General features: G+C 53.3%; 1 protein-coding gene and 1 long non-coding RNA gene across 12 annotated transcripts in view; one reads left to right on the top strand and one right to left on the bottom strand.

Annotated features, from left to right (window-relative positions):
- LOC135972677 (uncharacterized) overlaps positions 1 to 370 on the bottom strand; it is a 39,844-nt gene extending 39,474 nt beyond the window's left edge. The window contains exon 1 of the long non-coding RNA XR_010589156.1: positions 15 to 370. This is a non-coding gene — a long non-coding RNA (uncharacterized LOC135972677). The remainder of the gene's footprint in view (positions 1 to 14) is intronic.
- Positions 371 to 3,812: 3,442 nt separating this feature from the next.
- The window catches only part of MST1 (macrophage stimulating 1), a 46,170-nt gene continuing 28,818 nt past the window's right edge, over positions 3,813 to 21,164 (top strand). For 8 of the 11 annotated variants that reach the window (XM_065551472.1, XM_065551469.1, XM_008175119.4 and 5 more), the window contains exons 1-2: positions 12,721 to 12,870; positions 13,906 to 14,053. In XM_065551472.1, coding sequence (XP_065407544.1) covers positions 12,816 to 12,870; positions 13,906 to 14,053 — 203 coding nt within the window. In that variant the 5' untranslated portion in view covers positions 12,721 to 12,815. Of the gene's footprint in view, positions 3,957 to 12,719; positions 12,871 to 13,905; positions 14,054 to 21,164 lie in introns of those variants that run through there. The other 3 variants (XM_065551470.1, XM_065551473.1, XM_065551471.1) reach the window with 3 other exon arrangements.

The following is a 21,164-nucleotide window of genomic DNA, read 5'->3' as shown; positions in this document are numbered from 1 at the left end:
CACACAGGCCCTACCTTCAGAAGGGCACAGTGGGTCCCTCGAGGGAGGCAGCCTTCCTCAGAGAGTCACCTAGCACTGGGTGTCCTGCGGCACTCAGAGTCCCTGCTGTCTGCCCTCGGATGAAAGGTCCAGTACAAGGACATGTTAGTTCATACGTCATGTGTCCAACTAGGGTTGCCAACTTTCTAATCGCACAAAACCAAACTCCCTTGTCCTGCCCTCTGCCCCACCCCTTCTCCAAGGCCCTGCTCCCGCTCACTCCATCCCCACTCGTGCTCCCCCACCCTCACTCACTTGCTCATTTTCACCGGGCTGGGGCAGGGGGTTGGGGTGTGGGAGAGGGTGAGGGCTCCAGCTGGGGAAGTGGGCTCGGGGTGGGGCCAGAAATGAGGGGTTCAGAGTGTGGGAGGGGCTCCGGGCTGGGTCAGGGAGTTAGAGTGAGGGAGGGGGTGTGGGCTCCAGCTGGGGGTGCGGGCTCTGGGGTGGGGTCAGGTATGAGGGGTTTGGGGTGCAGGAGGGGATTCCAGGCTGGGGGTAGGGCTGAGGGGTTCAGCGTGTGAGAGGGGGCCCCAGGATGAGGCAGGAGGTTGGTGTGTAGGAAAGGATATGGGCTCCAGCTGGAGGTGCAGGCTCTAGGATGGGGCCAGGGATGAGGAGTTTGGAGTGCGCTCAGGACTGAGACGGGGGTTGGGGTGCAGGAGAGGGTTTGGGGTACAGGCTCCAGAAGGAAGTTTGGGTGTGAGAGGGGGAGAGGGGTGTGGGCTCCGGGCGGCACTGATCTCAGGCAGCTTCCGGAAGCAGCTGGCATGTTCGGCTCCTAGGCGGAGGCACAGACAGGTGGCTCCGTGCGCTGCCTCTGCCTGCAGGCATCATCCCCGCAGCTCCCATTGGCCGCGTTCCCGGCCAATGGGAGCTGCGCAACTGGCGCTTGGGGCAGAGGCAGCACGTGGAGCCCCCGTGACCGTCCCTGCATCTAGGAGCTGAACATGCCGGCTGCCAGGTAGGGAGCCTGCCACCCCTGCGCCAACTGGACTTTTAACGCCCCGGCCAGTGATGCCCACCGGAGTCGCCAGGGTCCTTTTTGGACTAGGTGTTTTGGTCGAAAACCAGACACCTGGCAACGCTATGTCCAATGCCAGCAGCACGGGGAGGGCCAGGCCAATGTGGCAGCCAGCCATAGCTTAGGAGAGCCTCACAACATTCCTGACACAAGGGAACGTGTTTTAGGGACGGGAGCTTCAGGGCCTCGAGGATCTCCCATGTACCAGAACTGTCCTGAGACCTCTGTCCTGGAGGCCCGCAATGCCCAGCCCACCTCTTCAACTCCATAGCATTCTCTAGCCAATCCTTTGGGCCAGGATCGTGTCAAGTCAGGCAGCTGTGTCTCTTCCATTCCATGGCTTCCAGACAGGGCTGGCTCGGGCTCGGGGCCATGCAGCTTGTCTGAGCGAGTTCTTAGACACTGATTTGTGTTTTTAAAAAGGCAGGAGGCGGGGATATTAAACAGCCTAGTGTTTGCTCATCTCAGAGGCCACCGTCACCCACCAGCCTAGACATGCACACAAAGAACCACCTGTAACAAGGGCCCATGTGGGGCCTTGGCTCTTACTCAGCTTCCAAACACACACAAAATCTTCTTGCCTGAAGGTGTGGGTCATGGGAAACGGGTATCATAGGCCCCTAGCTCATTTCCTTGCAACCCCACCTAGCCAGGTGTCATCTGCAAATGTTATAAGCACACTCTCCACTCCATTCTCTAAGTCATTCACTCAGTTGTTTTCGCCGTCTCTTGCTTGCACCACTTTCAAATCTCCTCTTAATAGTGATCTGTCTGGTCAATATATAGCCTATCCACACTTGAAATATTCTGCTGTAAATAAGTAGCTTATCTACACTTGAAATCTTCTACTGTAAATGTGTACACAAATGCTGAATGGTACACAAATGCTGAAAAGACTTAAAATGAAGGAATCATAGAATATCAGGGTTGGAAGGGACCTCATGAGGTCATCTAGTCCAACCCCCTAATAGATTTTTACCCCAGTTCCCTAAATGGTCCCCTTAAAGATTGAACTCACAACCCTGGGTTTAGCAGGCCAATGCTCAAACCACTGAGCTATCCCTACCCCCCCATAGAATACTAATTAAGAACACAAAATGACACAATCAGACAGGTTATTATCCTTATCACCAAATCAAAACTCAAGCATGCAAGGTATAATATAACAAGCTGAGCTGAAGACAAAGGGATGACATATATATATATATATATATATATAGAGAGAGAGAGAGAGAGAGAGAGAGAGAGAGAATAAACACAGACATGGATACAGACAGAGGGATAATGTCCAAAAATTTCAAACGTGTGTCCTCACAAAACTCACTGTACAAGATTGTCCTCACAAATTTTCACCTTGAATCTGGGCCTATAGACTACGAAAGCCTATGATGATGGCCAAACTACCGAGCTAGGGATCAACCAACCAACCAGTCACCTCTTTTAGCTACCATATGAAGATAATAATGAAGAATTCTCACACATAAATAATTCCTTAGTCAACTAGACGTAAAACTATAAAGACACTAAAACGTAACAATTCTCTACCTTTCAACACACACTTGATCCAGCACCTGCCACTAGTAGTGGTTTGTTTATATAATCAGCTGATCTGAGAGGACACGTTCATCATGGTCTAATCTTGTGCAATCAGAACCGCTATATTTTTAATTAATACTTATGAACATCTTTAACTCTTTAATATGACAAAATCTAGAGAACAGACCCCTGCATCATCCTCTCAGCAAACACCCAGGTGCTCTGCCCAGCTGATCCTTCTCCTCATGGATCACGTGGGACCAGCCTCCATGGGAGAAGGGTTAGGTACACCCATTATTCTCTCTGTTCCTAGCAGGCTGCCCATCCTTCCCAGGTGATTTACACTATCCACAGAGAAGTCATCAGCTCCCCCAAAATGCAGCCAGCTCTGGAGCGGGACATGGCAGCTCTGTATAATAAGACTACAGCCAGGGTGCAGGACAGCTAAGCAAAGGAGACGATGTCCCCACCACAGCACAGGGAGCACGGCTGATGGACAGCGTAAAGTGATCCACGTTGGAGCCTTAATGAGCTCTAGTGTTTGGGGCCAGACTTTTCCATCTGAGCAGGCCAAGGCCTGCCCGCACCACAGCCTTGCCCTGCCGATGCCTGGCGTGCACCACAGCCCTGGCTATACCACAGCCCTGCCCGTGCCAAGGCCGTGCCCATCCTGAGGCCCGGCCCGTGCCAAGGCCTGCTTATGCCAAGGCCCTGCCCGTGCCACAGCCCTGCCTGTACCACGGCCCTGCCTGCACCGAGGCCCTGCCGGTGCCAAAGCCCCGCCCACGCTAAGACCAGCCCACACCATGGTCCTGCTTGTGCCAAGGCCCAACCCACGCCAATGCCCCACCCGCACCAAAGTCTGTCCACGCCAAGGCCTGCCTGTGCCAAGACCTGCTCTGCATGCTAGGAACTGCATTTTGACCACCAGGCACTGCTCACTGGGTCAGCTGAATTCCTTGTGCTCTCTGCCTTCCGCAGCCTTCCTGGCAGGCCAGCACCCCCAAGTGGCCGGTCTGAGGGGCACAAGAGGGAAGGCAAGCTGGGGAGCGAGGGCCAGCCCAGCTCTGCACATTTCAGCGATCTGGGTCTGGTGAAGGAGCGAGGGTTGGGGCTGCTCAGGCATTGGCCAGCAACTAACCAATCTTGGCATGAGGCTGGGGCAGGTGGGCTGAGGCACACCCTGGGCTCTCCGGGGGTGCAGGCAGTGGGGCAGGCCTGAGTCTGATCTCAGACTAGTTTCCCCTGAGGTAATGCTACTGCTCTCAGTGGAGTCGCTGCTGACTGACGCCAGCATCATGGTGAGCGGATCGAGCCGGCGCCAGCCTGCTCCGTGTTGGCATTAAGCAGCTGGAGTGAGGTGAGGCAATCGCTGGCCCAGCTCTAAGGGGAGGAGGAGAGCACATGCAGAGCGGGGCTCCAGCAATGAGCAACCACCCACCCCAGGGTGCGGGAGAGGCAGCCCGGACCCAACCAGGGCTCAGGACGGCAGACGCAGTGTCCATCTGTGCCCAGTGAGGGGGAGGGGAGCTCTGGGCTAAAGCGAAGGAAGGGAAAGTTCAAGAAAGACTTGGACAAACTCTCTGGAGCCAGCGCGAGGGGCGCTTTCTGTGTGTGTGTGTGTGTGTGTGAGAGAGAGAGGGGTGCTGGGTGCGTGTCTGTGGGGCAGTGCTGTGTGTATGTGCACACACGTGTGAGGGGCGCTCTGTGTGTGTGCGCGCGCGTGGGGGGGGCATTGTGTGCGCATGTGTGAGGGGTGCTGTGTGTGTACCAAATAAGGCCAGGCGCAGCTGGAGGGGACTGGGTCTGGGGTGTGAGTCACCCCGCTGGCCGGTCCCGGCTCTGCCTGGACATGCTATCTGTGACCCGAGTTTATTAGCACTACTTGTCCTCGCCTCAAGGGAGCGGGGGATCCAGAGTTGGAGGCATTCTGGGGCCTGTCCCTGGCTGCTCAGGGGCCATGTACTGGGTGGACATGAGGGAGAGGAGACACCCCCACCCACTCAGTCTCTATGTGGGTGAGACTCCCCCTGCATGCTGCCTCTCGTGGGGAGATCCTGCCCCACACTGTCCCTTGTGGGGTGACCCCCCTGCATGCTACCCCTTGGTCTGGCAGGGTGGGAAGCAGTACTGCCATAGCTCCCAGCAGGCCATGGAGATGATCTGCCTCCCCTGTCCCACAGCACAGAACCCCCCTGTGCAGAGCTCTGCCCTTCTCCCCTCCCAGCACACCTGACGTGGGGAAAGTCTCTTACCCTTGTCCCCCCTCCCCGGGGACTTGGGGCCACTGCTCGGTGGCTGCTGCCCCAGCCCTTCCCAGGAAGCAGCTGCAGACAAGGCATCACTCTGCCCTGCTCTGGACTTGGTACTGTGCCGGGCTGGAAGGCTGAGTGGGGGGCTCCTGTGGGGCGAGGAAGCAGCTGCCCCCACCCTGGCTGTCCTGCCAGAGCGGTGAACAGGCAGTGGGCTGGGTGTACTGAACACAGAGCCTCCTAAGGCTGGGTGCTGTTCAGTGCCCCAAAGCCTGGTACCCTGGCTCCCCAACCCTCCCAGGGCAGACGTCTGCTGGGACCTTTGGGGCCTTTTGCTGCTATGGGGCTGAGGCAACCTCTCATGGGCGGAGACACGGGTGCATCTGGGAAGCATGCAGCAGTCTCTGACTTGCCAACTCCTGCCCGTCACCCAGGGTGGTTATATTTCTGAGCTGGCCCATTCCACTGTCTGGCCAGTTGAAGTGGTGCTGACGGCCTTGGCAGGACCTGAGCTGCGCTGACTAAAACACTGGTGTGGGGCCCATAGCCAGAGCTTCTGGCTTTCCAGTCAGATGTGCTTCTCCCTGCTCTCAGCCTCCTTGGGGCTTACAGCACCCTGCCCTCAGGGGATCCCTGCTCCCACCAGTCCCATCTTCCCCCAAGGCCTATGAGAGCAGGGTGGGGGCAACAGTGGCTCCGCCACAGAGAGCGGCAGTCTCCAGGAAGCAGGAGTGTGAACACAAGCCACGCAGAGACACTGCACGGAGGCAACCTGGTTTGGCACCAGGGACTGAGCAATGGGGCCAGAGCTGAGGCAGGGCCAGAGCTCAGCACCAGTCCCATGGCAAAGCCAGGCGATGGGGAACCACAGGACCATGGTCTCTACCTGTGCTGCTGAGATTCTCTAGCGAGAACGTCCCTGGCCAGTGCACAGGTCCCTTCCGGAGCCCTGCTCTGGGGCAGATTGGACCCGGATATGGAATGATCCAGACCCAGAGCTGGGCTCCTGAGGCAGCAGATCCACTGGTCCACGTGCAGCAAAGCTGGGTGCTTTCTGTCATGCCCCACGGCAGTCCTTGTGCCGCCCTGCAATGCCCGTCCTGGCGGGATGCACGCACATGCTAGGCAGAGGGATCACTGGTGAATGGACGCTGCCAGTCTCTGGGCTGAGAACTCGGGGAGACAGGTCCAGCAGGCACTGAAGTGACAACTGGAATCCAGCATGTGTCCACTGGATCTTAGTTATGCAGTGAGAGGCAATGTGCCTGAATGGGAGCAGTGTGGGCTGGGAATGCCAGGAAAGGCAGCTCGGTAGGGCATGGGACCATGTGGAATTTATCCTGTAACACACGCAGCTGGATCCATGTTTCTCAGCAGTAATAACATAGCAAAGCAAATCCAGCTGCTCCTAACCCTGTTAGCCAGCCAGCCCAGAGGGCAGAACGAATTGGTGCATGAGAGAGGAATGTGGCTAGACGGAAAGGGGCCAGAGAGAAAGAGCAGCAGGTGCTGAGCCCCAACAGATGGACAGACACCCAGACAGAACGTGTCTCTGCGAGGTGTGGGAGGAGCTGATGGGCGGGCGATGGAGGCTGGGGATGTTGGTGGGGTGGAGGCAGGTTGACGCTTCCATACACTGCTGGGGAGGTGATGAGCCATGTCAGAGGCAGAGGTGGCCAGAGCTGGCCAGGAGGAGGCAGCAGCACCAAGGAATGAGAGACTGAGCATGGCAGAGGGTGGAGAGGAAACAGCAGGGTTTGGACGTGGCCTGAATACTGGGTCCAGTGGGCAGGTGGAGTCAGAGTCTGAATGATGGGGAGGCGGGGTAGTAGCCAGGAGGGTAGAGAATGAGGAGGTGCTGATCTCTGACCCACACCATGCACAGGTTCCACTGCTCCCAAACTGTGGGCAGCTGCTGGCACTCAGTGCCATGTGACGCTGGCAGGCACTGCTGGGGCTGTTCTCTCCTGTGGTCCGCGATCCCTCTGAACTCACCTGCGCCATCCTGTGCCCCGGGTGCTCTGCACTGCAGGTCACTCACTGCTCATCCCAGAGCTCGCACTAAACGTGGTCCTGGCTGGATCTCAGGACTGGGGACCAAGGGGGATTCAGGGCTTGAATCTATGCCCCTCAGCAGCCATGCACACTGCCCACCTGCTCCTGCCAGCTCCTCCCTGCCCACAGTCAGGGCTGCAGACCAGCCGCTGTGGCTCCTCCCAGCCTGCTCCTCCCCAAGCTCTCTGTCTCTCTCCCTGCTCAGGAAAGTGGCCCCAGGGTCCCTTTGCCCTTCTTTTCCCCAGGTGCCTCCATGGCACTGAGTGCCAGCAGCTGCCCACAGTTTGGGAGCAGTGGAACCTGTGCATGGTGTGGGTCAGAGATCAGCACCTCCATGGTCACCTAGGGGTGACCCTCTGCCTGTGATCTGCTGCCCATGATCCATGTGGTAGTGGCACAGACCCACTCCCATTGCAGCTGCCACCTGTCTGGGCACAGCATCTGCCCTCTGCTCAGGTTCTGCATGGCCCCTTGCTGCAGCATCAGGGCACTCACCGCTGCCAGGGGGGCTGGGGAGGCACTGCAGTGTGGCTGGGCAGGCTGACCTCAGGGCCTCGCTCTCCTCCCGGAACCCAGCCCCAGCACAGCACAGGTGGGAACGCCACTCAGTGGCCTCCTGCATCCCAGTGCCCATGCAGTGCCAGTCACACCCCACGGGATGAGCGAAATATGCCACGTCCCCATCCCCATAGACCCCACCCACAGAGCCAACCATGCCCCTACCACTGGGACCCCACCCACAGAGACGGTCACGCCCCCCAATACATCCGAACCTGCCCACCCCCCAGCACTGCCTGAGACCCCATCCACATGGATCCCAGCCAATAGCCATACCCCTGCACCCTGACATTGTCTCCAGTGTCCTGCTGCCACGCACTGCCCTTGGGAAGTGTCCCCTGGGCTTATGACTCATTGCACCTTCTGCATTCCCCCCAACAGCCTCTCCTGCCTGCCCACCCCAGGCAGCTTCCCAGGCAGAGCTGCTGCCAAACCCCACTGACGTGGGGAAGGGTGAGGGTGGGGTGTCAACCCCACTGTGCTCTCACTGGGCCCAGGTGACAGCACAACTGGCTGGGGCCCACCTGCCCAGCCCCAGCGCCTGCCCTCAGCTGGGGACGAGAACCAGGCTCTGTGCTAACAGTGTTAGTGCCTGGTCCCCTCGGGGCTGCAGCCCTGGATGGCAGCTGAATGGAGCCCTGTGCTCACGAGGGTCTGAGGCTGGTGCCAGGGGGTTCCCAGCCCTGTGACTGTAACACCCACACCAATGTGACCCCCACCATGCAAGGCGCTGAGCAGGGCAGACAGCCCAGCCACGGTGCCCCTTGGCTACCTGTCCTCCCCTCCTGGAGTTCTGTGGGCCTCTGCCCATGCCTGGGGGACACCAGCCTGTGCCACAGGCTCAGCTTTCCACACCAGGGCAGTGACAGCTGGGTGATGCCTGGCTGTCCAGACCCACCAGCAGCACCATCCTCTCCCACTCCTGCACTGCCCCCTGGCAGATTGTGAGCAGCAACTGCTGTCTCTCTCAGATGCACAGTTAGTAATAAGCAGGAATCCTAGTTTTCTGTGATAAAAAACAAAATTCTCTGATAAACAACCATAAAAATCCACATTTTTTCCATGATTAAAATGAAACACTGACCTTTAGTTTCCCTAGTCGCAACATATACAGGTCTCAGGTGAACACAATATTTTATTGATATACAGCAGAGCCCCGTTTATCCGAGCCTCCATTGCACAGCTCTCCGTGTTAACTGAACCACCAGCCACCTGGTGCTGACAATGGTGGGGTCTGGGGAGCTCAGCCTCCCACCACCTGAGCCCCAGCCCCCTGAGCCCTAGCCACTGTCAGCCCCAGGCTGCTGGTGGTTTGGTTAACATGGGGCTCTGGTTAACGGAGGCTCCGATAAATGGTTCTATTGTATGCCAATTTAAAGCACATTCAAAAATCAACCCCAAGAGGGGGAGGTTGTGCGCACTGAATAAGTGACACTGGTGCTGTCAGTGAAGTTTAGTTCATAGTTAATGGATGTTTTTATTTTTTCACAAAATGTAAAAACTAAAGATTCGCTGTAAAAAATGCACATTCTGCATTTCTCTGTGGCAAACAGATTTCTAGGCTCCTGGGTAATAAGTTCCACTGGGCCCTGGCATGGCTGCCTGCAGACTCAAGGGGTGAAGTCCAGTAGCTCTCCACTGGATATCTGCAGCCCCTCTCATGTGAGCTAGCAGACCTCCCTCCCCAGGCACCTTCCCCTCACCAGCCCCCCCTCGCCCGGGAATCCCCCCTACATCCTGCCTGGCCAAAGGCCCTCCCCAGCTGCACAGGGAATTGGGCCTTTCCCTATTTCCTGCCCCCTCGCTGCACTGACTGGCACATGGAAGATCCCAGACATCACAGAGGCAGGAGAATTTGTATTACTCCTGCAAGAGGTGAGTCAGGATTTGACCTGCTGCCGATTCCCATGTCAAAGAGGAGCCCTTCCCTGCGCCTCTGGGGCTGCCCAGCTGGCCCTGGGAGGAAGTGCCTAATGGTCACAATGAGATTTGAGATGCACAGCTCAGTGAGCTTTTCCCACTTCTGCCAGAATTTAGCTAGGAAAAGAACCTGTGATCATTTGTAGACAAAGGCAGTACCTTGCTGCTGACCCACACAGGCCACCACATGGTTAACCAATTGGCCATATGGCATGAGTGTGTAAATAATTAGTGGGTCATGTACAATGATAGGTGATAGAACTTTCACCGTGCCTGCAAGAGCTTCAAAGCTAAGATCACACGAGCAGCTAGTAAGGCCTTCATGACACTGCAGAGTTTTGTCAGCAAAAGTTTTGTCAACGATCAAAAAGCGCTGAAAGAAAATTGTTGTTTCATGTTCACACTGTCTTTCTCTGTTGGCAGAGTGCATCCACACTTGGGCAGTAGCACTGACAGTGAGAACAGTGTACAGTGGGTAGCTATCCCACACTTCTGCCCCAGGTCTTCTAGGAAGGTGGAGTGGATTGCAGCGCATCATGGGTCTGGGCTCAATGTCCCACGATGCTTTCCACCCCAGCATTCCATGAGCTTCCATCTTCGGTTTGTGGCATTTTTCAACAGCCCTTGTTTGCTCTTCACCTCGCCATCTCTGTGTGAAAGGATGGGTCCCCCACTGCTCTCCACTGCTCTGCTAGCTGTCAGTAGCACATCGCGAATGGCAGTGCAGTTAATCATGAACTTCTGAACTCAACAGGATTCACACTTGCCTGACATCGATAGGGGCAGTGTTTCCCCCAGGAATTTAAATTAGGGCGGGTTTTTTTTTTTCAAAAATACAAGGTGGGGGGTGAGGACCGATGAGGGGTGAGACGGTTAGGGTGAAGGTGGGCTGTATGGCACCATAGTAAAAACTGAAAAATGTTTCACAGCCATTTTATTAGCTTTAACTCATGTTTTTAAATCATCACACAAAGTAAAGTTGACTACACAAGCCTACTATGAAGCACTATATCTACATCCTTCTTGGTTTCTTGTAATTTTGCACAACTCCGTTAATGAACTTCTCGAATGCAGTGTGTTCATTTTTGGTGGCTTTTCATTTCCAGTACTTCCAGTCCTTCATGATATGCTCATGATCATGCAGAAGGTGACTTCTTTCAGAACACAAAATTCTATTCAATGAGGAAAAAGAATGCTCAACTGTAGCTATTGTGACTGGGAGTAGAAAGAGATGAATTCCTATTTTTTTTCATCCCATGAAACATAGCACAAAGATTGGGTCAAACCACTAGTGATGATAAAGAAGTTGAAGTCAAATCTTTATTCGTTCATCATATGATATTTATTGTGTTCAAATTCTCTATTCTGTCCTGATCACATGGCAGCCCCATTGCAGGTAGTGCCTCACTCCACTCAACTGTCAGTGTTTTATAAGACAGGCATCTGTAAAAGCTACGTAGAGTTTGATCTAAAGCCCTGCTCGGAGCTGGGCTTGGGGAGACAACTACCTGCAAAGCTAGAACAGCCCGATGCTGGCTTGTCCCTGGCCTTGGCATGGCTGATCAGAGCGTGTGCTGGGCCTGTGTTTCTACACTGCTCAGGCTGCAAGTGAGAGGCAAGCCCAGAGCCAGCCGCTACCTGTTCTTTCGGTGCTGCTCTCTTCTTTCCCCTCGGGGATGTTTTTGGCTTGATTTGTCTCCTATAAAAAAATGGGTTAGACTTTATCCCCATCTCATCCCAGGTCACTGCTCCCTGTTCTCCAAAGCCCAGATATGACCATCTGCGAGCTGGCCAGACAGCAGCTCTCCTAGAAAACATTCTCCAGTTAAAGGGCCCAGGAACAAGGGACTGGGTCATAGCAAAAGCCTGACTCAGCACTTTGCATGTCATAGAATCATAGAATATCAGAGTTGGAAGGGACCTCAGGAGGTCATCTAGTCCAACCCCCTGCTCAAAGCAGGACCAATCCCCAACTAAATCCCCAAATCTCTCCCTCAAGGATTGAACTCACAACCCTGGGTTTCAAAGGCTTTAGCTGTTTTTCTGACTCTTCAGTGCAAGTTCTACAGGTTGTGAATGGTGCATGTTGCCGTGGACCTGAGCAGGCTGAGATTGTGGTACGTCAGGCTCCAGACAGTGTGCATCAGTTGTTCAGTGTAAGTATGCTGCAGGGAGAGGTGCATGGTTATGGCTGTGAAGTCCCTAAACTATCTCCAAGGGGCTTTGTCCCTGCATCATTGTCATTCAGGCGCCGACTCTCCTGGGGGTCATGTATGCGTGGCCTGGGCTAACCACTGGGCTAGTGTTGCTGGGGTCAATAAATTAAATTTTTTAATAAATTTAATTTATTGACCCCAGCAGCACTAGCCCAGTGGTTAGCCCAGGCCACGCATACATGGCCCCCAGGAGAGTCGGCGCCTGAATGACAATGATGCAGGGACAAAGCCCCTTGGAGATAGTTTAGGGACTTCACAGCCATACGGACATTTACCCGCTGGGGTTTAATGACAAAAACAGCCCTATATAGACACTGCCCCCCTGTGGAGTATTATCACAGTGCTGCAGCGACATTTCCCTCGGGAAGTATTATTGCAGTGCTGCAGAGACACTGCCTCCCTTTGGTAGGATGAAGGTCTAACCGATGTGCAGATACACAACCCACCGTGGGTATTACCGCAGTGTGGCAGAGACACTGCCCCCCTGTGGGGGTATCGCATTGCTGCAGCAACACTGCCCCCTTGTGGTGGATTCTTGTCTCTACATTCCTGGGCTGTCTGACTTTGCTCCTGCGCAGGCTGGCTGCTGACCTGGCCTGGTTCATGTTCACATTCACCCTGTGGGGCCGTGTGCGTCTCTTCCCTCTGGGCTCTGCTACAGCCTTGGCTTACCCAGGGTGGCCAGGGGCTCTGCTAGCACTGCCCTGCTGCCCCCACCCCGCTCGCGGTGCCCGGCTCCTGGAGCTGTGAAAGGGCCCAGGGTCGGCTGCATGGGGTGTGGCTCCACCATGACAGGGCAGCTCTAGGAGTCATGTCAGTTATTGCAAAGAGAGGAGGGAATTATTGGCCGAGTCCTGCCGGAGATGGGCATAGAGCAGTTTCACAATCTGCCTCCTCTGGGTCGATATGGCCATCCAGGGGGTGACTGTTTATTGAAGCCCAGGAACTTTTGGTGGCAGGGAGCTGAAACCCCCATGAGCTGGGTGTGTGTTGGGGGTGAGGGCTGCTTCCCTGTGCCCTGCCTGGGATCCCTTGAATGGTGACGTTCACCCTCCCCAGAGCTGCATTATTGGCTTGTGGCCCAGAGGCAAATATTTGCCCAGTGGAGGGGATGGGGGATGGGGGCTCAGGGCACAGCCCTGCTTGGCCAGTCCAACCTCTGCCAGAGCGTTTCTGTACAGGCTCCGCGACAGTCCCTGAGGCTGACAGCACAGCAGGATGATGCAGGCCAGAGCAGTGCTGCTGCTTGCCCTGGCCTGTGCCCTCAGCACAGGTAGGAGTGCCCGCCTGAGGCAGCCAGGGCCTGCTGTGAGCCTGCCCTCTCAGTGGAGCAGGGACTAGGGCAGAGGGGCCCCTCTCAGGCTGGCACAGGGCCCAACACTCGCCTCTCCCTCCTGCAGCTCAGTGCTGCTGGCAGCTGCCCTGCTGAGGAGGTCTGGGGGCAGGCAGCCGAGAGTAGGGTCCAGGGGAGACCTTGGGGAAAAGCCCCATCAGGCAGGGCAGGAACAGCCGCTCTCCCCTTAGTGCTCAAGTCCCACAGAGCAAAGGACTCTGACCAGCATAGCTGGGTCATGGCCCCAGCCGAGAGAGAGGTGGACAGCAGCAGAGCCATGGGCTCTGTGGGGCAGGGATGCTGGCAGAGCCAGTAGGGCAGTGGCCCAGCCACTGGCTGCAGTCTCAGATGTGCTCTGTCCTGGCTCGGTTGGCTGGGGCTCTGGCACGGTTTTCCCTGTCTTTGGGCAAAGACATGCTGAGACATCTGAGACAGTTTCTGGGGCAGGGTGTGGAGTGCGGGGGTCTGGAATCAGGGCCCCCAGGTGCTGAGGAGCTCCCATTGGCACCCCACGCTTGGACCTGGCCTGGCACTTAACAGGCCAGTCGGACTATGGCTGGGAATTTTAGTTGATACAAAACACAGCTTGAAACAACCCCTTGCTGCAGCCATAGATGTGCCCCAGTCACACTGCCAGCCCCACTGCTGGCCACTCTGCCGGCCCGCCAGACCCTCTGCCTGCCCATCAGCCCCACTGTTGGCCCCTCTGCTGACACTACTGCCGGCCCACCAGCCCCGCTGCTGGCCCACTGGCCCCTCTTCTGGACTGCTGGCCCCTCTGCCAGCCCACAAGCCCCACTGATGGCCCTGCTGCCTGTCCATAGCTTTGCTGCCTGCCCAGGCACCTCTGCCTCCCTGGCCCCACTGCTTTGCTGGACCCCTCTTGGTTCCATGCTCAGGACAGGGAGAGAGGCCAAAGCTGGGCACCCCCAGCCATGTGGTTGCAGGGAGTGTGTCTCTCGCTGTGTCCCCCAGGGCAGCGGCGCTCCCCTCTGAATGACTTCCAGAGGCTCAAAGCTACCCAGCTGCTCTCCCTGAGCCAGCAAGGCCCTGGCCCAGAGCAGGAGGAGCCTGCAGACACCGAGGAGTGTGCCAGGCGCTGCACTGTGCTGCTGGACTGCAGGTGAGCGGGGGAGGGGCCCAGCTAGGGGTGCACACGAGTGTGTGTGGCTATATGTGTGTGAGCTCCCCGTGTGATGCATGAGGGGCAACACTGCCTGCCTCAAGAGACCCGCAGTCAGGAGTCGGATCCCAAAGTGCTAGCTCAGGAACGCAGGCTGCCCCACGTTTTGCACAGGCTGGCGATTATTGCCCCCCCCTCCCGTGTGTGGGTGACAATCAGCATCACCCACTCTCCCAGATCTACTGGGGGAGGGGATTCTGTCCCCCCACTTCTGCCTGTCCCCAACCTCTAAATCAGTCCTTCCCCCCAACTCCCATCTGCTCCTCCTAGGGTTTCTCACCCCCCCTCTCCCAGGCCAAGGGCTCCAGAAGGACCCTTCTCCCCCTTCCCATGTGGTGGTGGGGAGTCCAGGGGCTGCTCACCCCCCCATCACTGCCCAGGTGGGAGCAGCGTGGCAGAGTCACTGTCAATATTCCCTCTAATTTTTCCCACACATGTGCGGGATGAATTTTGTTATGTGCATCATCAGAGGGCACATAGGTCACTGTCCCATCCCCATTTCTCCTGGGGGGCCGTGAGCTGTTGGGCGCGCACACACACACACACACACACACACACACCCACCCACCCCCCTTTGTGTTGCTGGGGTGAGGGAGAAGAACTCTGCCTGTAGCAGGTCTGATTGGCTATTTGGGGCCAGGAGGCTAGTTTTTGTCTGTGTTTTGTTGTACTATGCCTAGCTGTGCTGCCACTTGCTTGTGTAAAGCAGCTATGGTCTCTATTAGGGTTTGTACCCATTCATCTGTTACCACCTTCCCAACCACCAACTTTCAGGCATGCTCATTTGCCTTCCAGTCATAAGTTCAAAGGGAGTGTACCCATGTATCGCCTTAGAGCCACTTAGAGTCATTAAGATGATTGGTAGCTTTTCATCCCAATCCCTCCCTGAGCTCTTTACTTGTTTTCTTAAAGCTTCCTTTAGCACGCGATTGGTTCGTTCAACTTGTCCAGAGGACCAGGGTGTCCAGCTATGTGGAAATATTGCTTAATACCTAAAGCCTTACATAGCTCTTGCATAACATCTCCCACAAAATGGGATTCCAAATCTGAATCAATTACTCTGAGAATTCCCATCCTTGAGAAAACCATGTAAAAGAGCCTCTTAGCAGTGTTGGTTTTAGTAGGGATGGCTTCCACCCATTTAGAGAAGGGATCTACTATTACCAGGCAGTATTTATTCCCTCTACTGGTGGTGAGTAAAGGGCCTATGTAATCTATCTGAATCCAGGACCAGGAACCCTATATTTTTTGGTGCCCCAATGCATTTTTTTGAACCTAATGATCAGCATTAACCATGGTGCACTGCAGACAATTATCACACCACTGATTTATATCCGCTTTCATGCCTGGCCACCACCCTGTATCTTTAACCCTATTTAAAGTATCCTGTTTTCCTCTATGCCCTTGCTCATGTACAAGCAGAATCAGGTCCCCCTGTACCTGGCTCGGGACTATCCAGTGACTTTGACCATCTGCATCCACTGCCCACCAGACATCTCCAACCTGCTCAATCCTGTCTTGGCTAAGGACTGGATCTCTGTATTCCCCATCTTGAAGGGTACTTAAGCCCAAGGTATCTATTCCTTTCTCTGTTCCATTCTATATGCATCCGAAGAAGTGGGCTGTAGCCCACGAAAGCTTATGGTCTAATAAATTTGTTAGTCTCTAAGGTACCACAAGTACTCCTATTCCTTTCTCTGTTCAACCAAAGGGGGAGCCACACAGTGATTGCTCTGGCTGTCCAGTCAGAGTCAGTGTAAATAGTAACAGAAGTGTCCCAGGATTCATAAGCTAGGACAGCTCTAACTGCCTACACCTCGGCTGCTTGCGCAGAATGGAGGCGAGCTTGTCCTTGGCGCATCTCTCCCTCATTTACCCAGCTGGCTCCATACCCTGTTTGGGGATGACCCAAAGGTAGAAACTTGAGCCATCTGTAAACCACATTTCAACCCCCTTCTGTTTAGCGTCTGCAAGCCTAATGCCTCCTTTGGCTGGCCACTCAAAAGTGTTTTACAAGGGGGCGGGGGCAGGTATGATCCTCTCCTTCTATAATTAGCCCATAAAGGGCTGGTGAAACTGCATGTTCTTTTTAAACTTGATTCGGTTTACTAGAGTGAGGGTCCATTGAGAAATGCGAGGGTTAGAGACCTGGCTGTCCTGTAGTTTCCCTGATATCATAGAATCATAGAATCATAGAATATCAGAGTTGGAAGGGACCTCAAGAGGTCATCTAGTCCAACCCCCTGCTCAAAGCAGGACCAATTCCCAGCTAAATCATCCCAGCCAGGGCTTTGTCAAGCCGGGCCTTAAAAACCTCCAAGGAAGGAGACTCCACCACCTCCCTAGGTAACGCATTCCAGTGTTTCACCACCCTCCTAGTGAAATAGTTTTTCCTGATATCCAACCTGGACCTCCCCCACTGCAACTTGAGACCATTGCTCCTTGTTCTGTCATCTGCCACCACTGAGAACAGCCGAGCGCCATCCTCTTTGGAACCCCCCTTCAGGTAGCTGAAGGCTGCTATCAAATCCCCCCTCATTCTTCTCTTCTGGAGACTAAACAATCCCAGTTCCCTCAGCCTCTCCTCATAAGTCATGTGCTCCAGACCCCTAATCATTTTTGTTGCCCTCCGCTGGACTCTTTCCAATTTTTCCACATCCTTCTTGTAGTGTGGGGCCCAAAACTGGACACAGTATTCCAGATGAAGGCCTCACCAATGTCGAATAAAGGGGAACGATCACGTTCCTCGATCTGCTGGCAATGCCCCTACTTATACAGCCCAAAATGCCGTTAGCCTTCTTGGCAACAAGAGCACACTGTTGACTCATATCCAGCTTCTCGTCCACTGTGACCCCTAGGTCCTTTTCTGCAGAACTGCTACCTAGCCATTCGGTCTGTAGCAGTGCATGGGATTTTTCCGTCCTAAGTGCAGGACTCTGCACTTGTCCTTGTTGAACCTCATCAGGTTTTTTTCGGCCCAATCCTCTAATTTGTCTAGGTCCCTCTGTATCCAATCCCTACCCTCTAGTGTATCTACCACGCCTCCTAGTTTAGTGTCATCTGCAAACTTGCTGAGAGTGCAGTCCACACCATCCTCCAGATCATTAATAAAGATATTAAACAAAACCGGCCCCAGGACCGACCTTTGGGGCACTCCGCTTGAAACCGGCTGCCAACTAGACATGGAGCCATTGATCACTACCCGTTGAGCCCGACGATCTAGCCAGCTTTCTATCCACCTTACAGTCCATTCATCCAGCCCATACTTCTTTAACTTGGCGGCAAGAATACTGTGGGAGACCGTATCAAAAGCTTTGCTAAAGTCAAGAAATAACACATCCACTGCTTTCCCCTCATCCACAGAGCCAGTTATCTCATCATAGAAGGCAATTAGGTTAGTCAGGCACGACTTCCCCTTCGTGAATCCATGCTGACTGTTCCTGATCACTTTCCTCTCCTCTAAATGTTTCATAATTGATTCCTTGAGGACCTGCTTCTTCCCTTTTTTAAAGATGGGCACTACATTAGCCTTTTTCCAGTCATCTGGGACCTCCCCCGATCGCCATGAGTTTTCAAAAATAATGGCTAATGGCTCTGCAATATCACCTGCCAACTCCTTTAGCACCCTCGGATGCAGCGCATCCGGCCCCATGGACTTGTGCACGTCCAGTTTTTCTAAATAGTCCCGAACCACTTCTTTCTCCACAGAGGGCTGGTCACCTTCTCCCCATGCTGTACTGCCCAGTGCAGCAATCTGGGAGCTGACCTTGTGCGTGAAGACAGAGGCAAAAAAATCATTGAGTACATTAGCTTTTTCCACATCCTCGGTCACTAGGTTGCCTCCCTCATTCAGTAAGGGGCCCACACTTTCCTTGATTTTCTTCTTCTTGCTAACATACCTGTAGAAACCCTCCTTGTTACTCTTAACATCTCTTGCTAACTGCAACTCCAAGTGTGATTTGGCCTTCCTGATTTCACTCCTGCATGCCTGAGCAATATTTTTATACTCCTCCCTGGTCATTTGTCCAATCTTCCACTTCTTGTAAGCTTCTTTTTTGCGTTTAAGATCAGCAAGGATTTCACTGTTTAGCCAAGCTGGTCGCCTGCCATATTTACTATTCTTTCTACACATTGGGATGGTTTGTTCCTGCAACTTCAATAAGGATTCTTTAAAATACAGCCAGCTCTCCTGGACCCCTTTGCCCTTCATGTTATTCTCCCAGGGGATCCTGCCCATCTGTTCCCTGAGGGAGTCAAAGTCTGCTTTTCTGAAGTCCAGGGTCCGTATTCTGCTGCTCTCCTTTCTTCCTTGTGTCAGGATCCTGAACTCGACCATCTCATGGTCACTGACTCCCAGGTTCCCATCCACTTTTGCTTCCCCTACTAATTCTTCCCTGTTTGTGAGTAGCAGGTCAAGAAAAGCTCTGCCCCTAGTTGGTTCCTCCAGCACTTGCACCAGGAAATTGTCCCCTACACTTTCCAAAAATTTCCTGGATTGTCTGTGCACCGCTGTATTGCTCTCCTAGCAGATATCAGGGTGATTAAAGTCTCCCATGAGAACCAGGGCCTGCGATCTAGCAACTTCTGCTAGTTGCCAGAAGAAAGCCTCGTCCACCTCATCCCCCTGGTCTGGTGGTCCTTCCTGAACAGTTTATATCCATCCATGACAGTACTCCAGTCATGTGAGTTATCCCACCAAGTCTCTGTTATTCCAATCACATCATAGTTCCCTGACTGTGCCAGGACTTCCAGTTCTCCCTGCTTGTTTCCCAGGCTTCTTGCATTTGTGTATAGGCACTTAAAATAACTCATTGATTGTCCCTCTTTCTCAGCATGAGACAGGAGTCCTCCCCTCTTGCGCTCTCCTGCTTGTGCTTCCTCCCAGGATCCCATTTCCCCACTTACCTCAGGGTAATGTACTTGAGTGGGGAATGTACACAGTCTGAACAATGACCTTTGACCTGCCAATAATAAATTCCCAATGCATGAGGCTCCAGACCAATGCAAGACACTCTTTTTCACAGGGGGTAAAGCCTGGCTGTATTTGATCCAGGAGCCTGGAGGCATATGCAATGACTCTGAGCTTGTCACATTGCCTTTCGTTGAGAGTAGCTCTGAGACTTGTCTCTGAGGAGGCCAATTGAATCACAAAGGGCAGGGCAAGGGCAGGTTAAGCCAGGGCAGAAGCACTAGCTAAACCTTGTTTCAAGGTGACCAGGGCAGTCTGTTGGTCTGGTCCCCCAATCCAAATCCTGTTTTTCTTTAATAATTGGTACAGAGGCTTGGCTTTGTCAAAGAACATTTAAATGAACTCTCTGCAGAAATTAAAAGTTCCCAAGAGAGCTCATAGGGAGTGCGTGTCGGTAGGATCAGGTTCCTTTCCTATCATTTTCCCCCTTTGTTGATCAGAAGTCAAGCCATCCTCCCCAAGACACATACCCAGGTACAGTATTTCACTTGTTGCTGTACTAACTGAGCCTAGGGTGCTAAAGGAGTTGGCGGATGTGATTACAGAGCCATTGGCCATTATCTTTGAAAATTCACGTGATTTGGGGGATGACTGGAAAAAGGCTAATATAGTCCCCATTTTTAAAAAAGGGAAGAAGGAGGATCCAGGAACTACAGGCCAGTCAGCCTCACCTCAGTTCTTGGAAAAATCATGGAGCAGGAACTCAAGGAATCGATTCTAAAGCACTTGGAGGAGAGGAAAGTGATCAGGAACAGTCAGCCTGACTAACCTAATTGCCTTCTATGACGAGATAACTGGCTCTGTGGATGAGGGGAAAGCAGTGGATGTGTTATTCCTTGACTTTAGCAAAGCTTTTGATAGTGCCTCCCACAATATTCTTGCTGGCAAGTTAAAGAAGTATGGGCTGGATAAATGGACTATAAGGTGGATAGAAAGCTAGCTAGATCGTCGGGCTCAATGGGTAGTGATCAATGGCTCCATGTCTAGGCAGCCGGTATCAAGCAGAGTGCCCCAAGGGTCGGTCCTGGGGCCGGTTTTGTTCAATATCTTCATTAATGGTCTGGAGGATGGAGGATTGCACTCTCATCAAGTTTGCAGATGACACTAAACTGGGAGGAGTGGTAGATACGCTGGCAGGTAGAGATAGGATACAAAGGGACCTAGACAAATTAGAGGATTGGGCCAAAAGAAATCCAGTGAAGTCCCTTCCAACCCTGATATTCTATGATTCTATTCTATGATTCTATGAGCCTTTTCTCTATTTACCTTAAATCCGGTTTCCCGCACTATAATGAACACCTCTCTGATGATTTCCCTGTTCATTTCCGACGTGGGGGTGTGTATTAAAATGTCATCCACATGTGAAATTACATGTGAGTGGTGGTCAGGGTGCAAATGGTTCCACGTTTTAGTGACGTGGGCATGACAAATACTAGGGGAAGAATGGAAACCTTGGGGAGTCTGGCTGAAGGTATTTTCCCTTCTTCATTATCCATCTCTCTAACCTGTTGGTTTTCTCCTGTCTCAAGTGAGCAGCTAAGGTTTTTTTTTTTTTTTTTTTTTTTGCCATCCCTATTTCCTTTATCTCACTAATGAGCCCTACCAAAAGCCTTTTCATGCAGTCACAGTATTGCTCTAAAATCTTTACTTTTAAGGCAGAACTCTTAACTCCTTATTGCACGGTCCTACAGTTATTCTAAGCACGATTCTTAACTTAAAAGTTACAGGACATTATCAAGTATTCTATAAGAGAGGGACCTTGCTAAAGGAGCTTAGTCTGAAAAAGGAAGTGACAGTTTGCTCAGGTCTGTGCCTCAGTTTCCTCACTCCTCAGCAACTACTCAACAATTTCAAGTCTAAACTTCCGAATGTCCAGTTTGTATCCATTTGTTCTTGTGTCCACATTGGTACTGAGCTTAAATAATTCCTCTCCCTCCCTAGTATTTATCCCCCTGATATATTTATAGACAACAATCGTATCTACCCTAAGCCTTCTTTTGGTTAGGCTAAAGCTCTTTGAGTCTCCTTTCATAAGACAGGTTATCCATTCCTCGGATGATCCTAGTAGCCCCTCCGCCGTCC

This window comes from Chrysemys picta, chromosome 7 (assembly GCF_011386835.1).
Source record: "Chrysemys picta bellii isolate R12L10 chromosome 7, ASM1138683v2, whole genome shotgun sequence".
Lineage (NCBI taxonomy): Eukaryota > Metazoa > Chordata > Testudines > Emydidae > Chrysemys > Chrysemys picta.
Note: the sequence above shows the minus strand (reverse complement) of the source record. Positions and strands in the feature narration are given on the sequence as shown.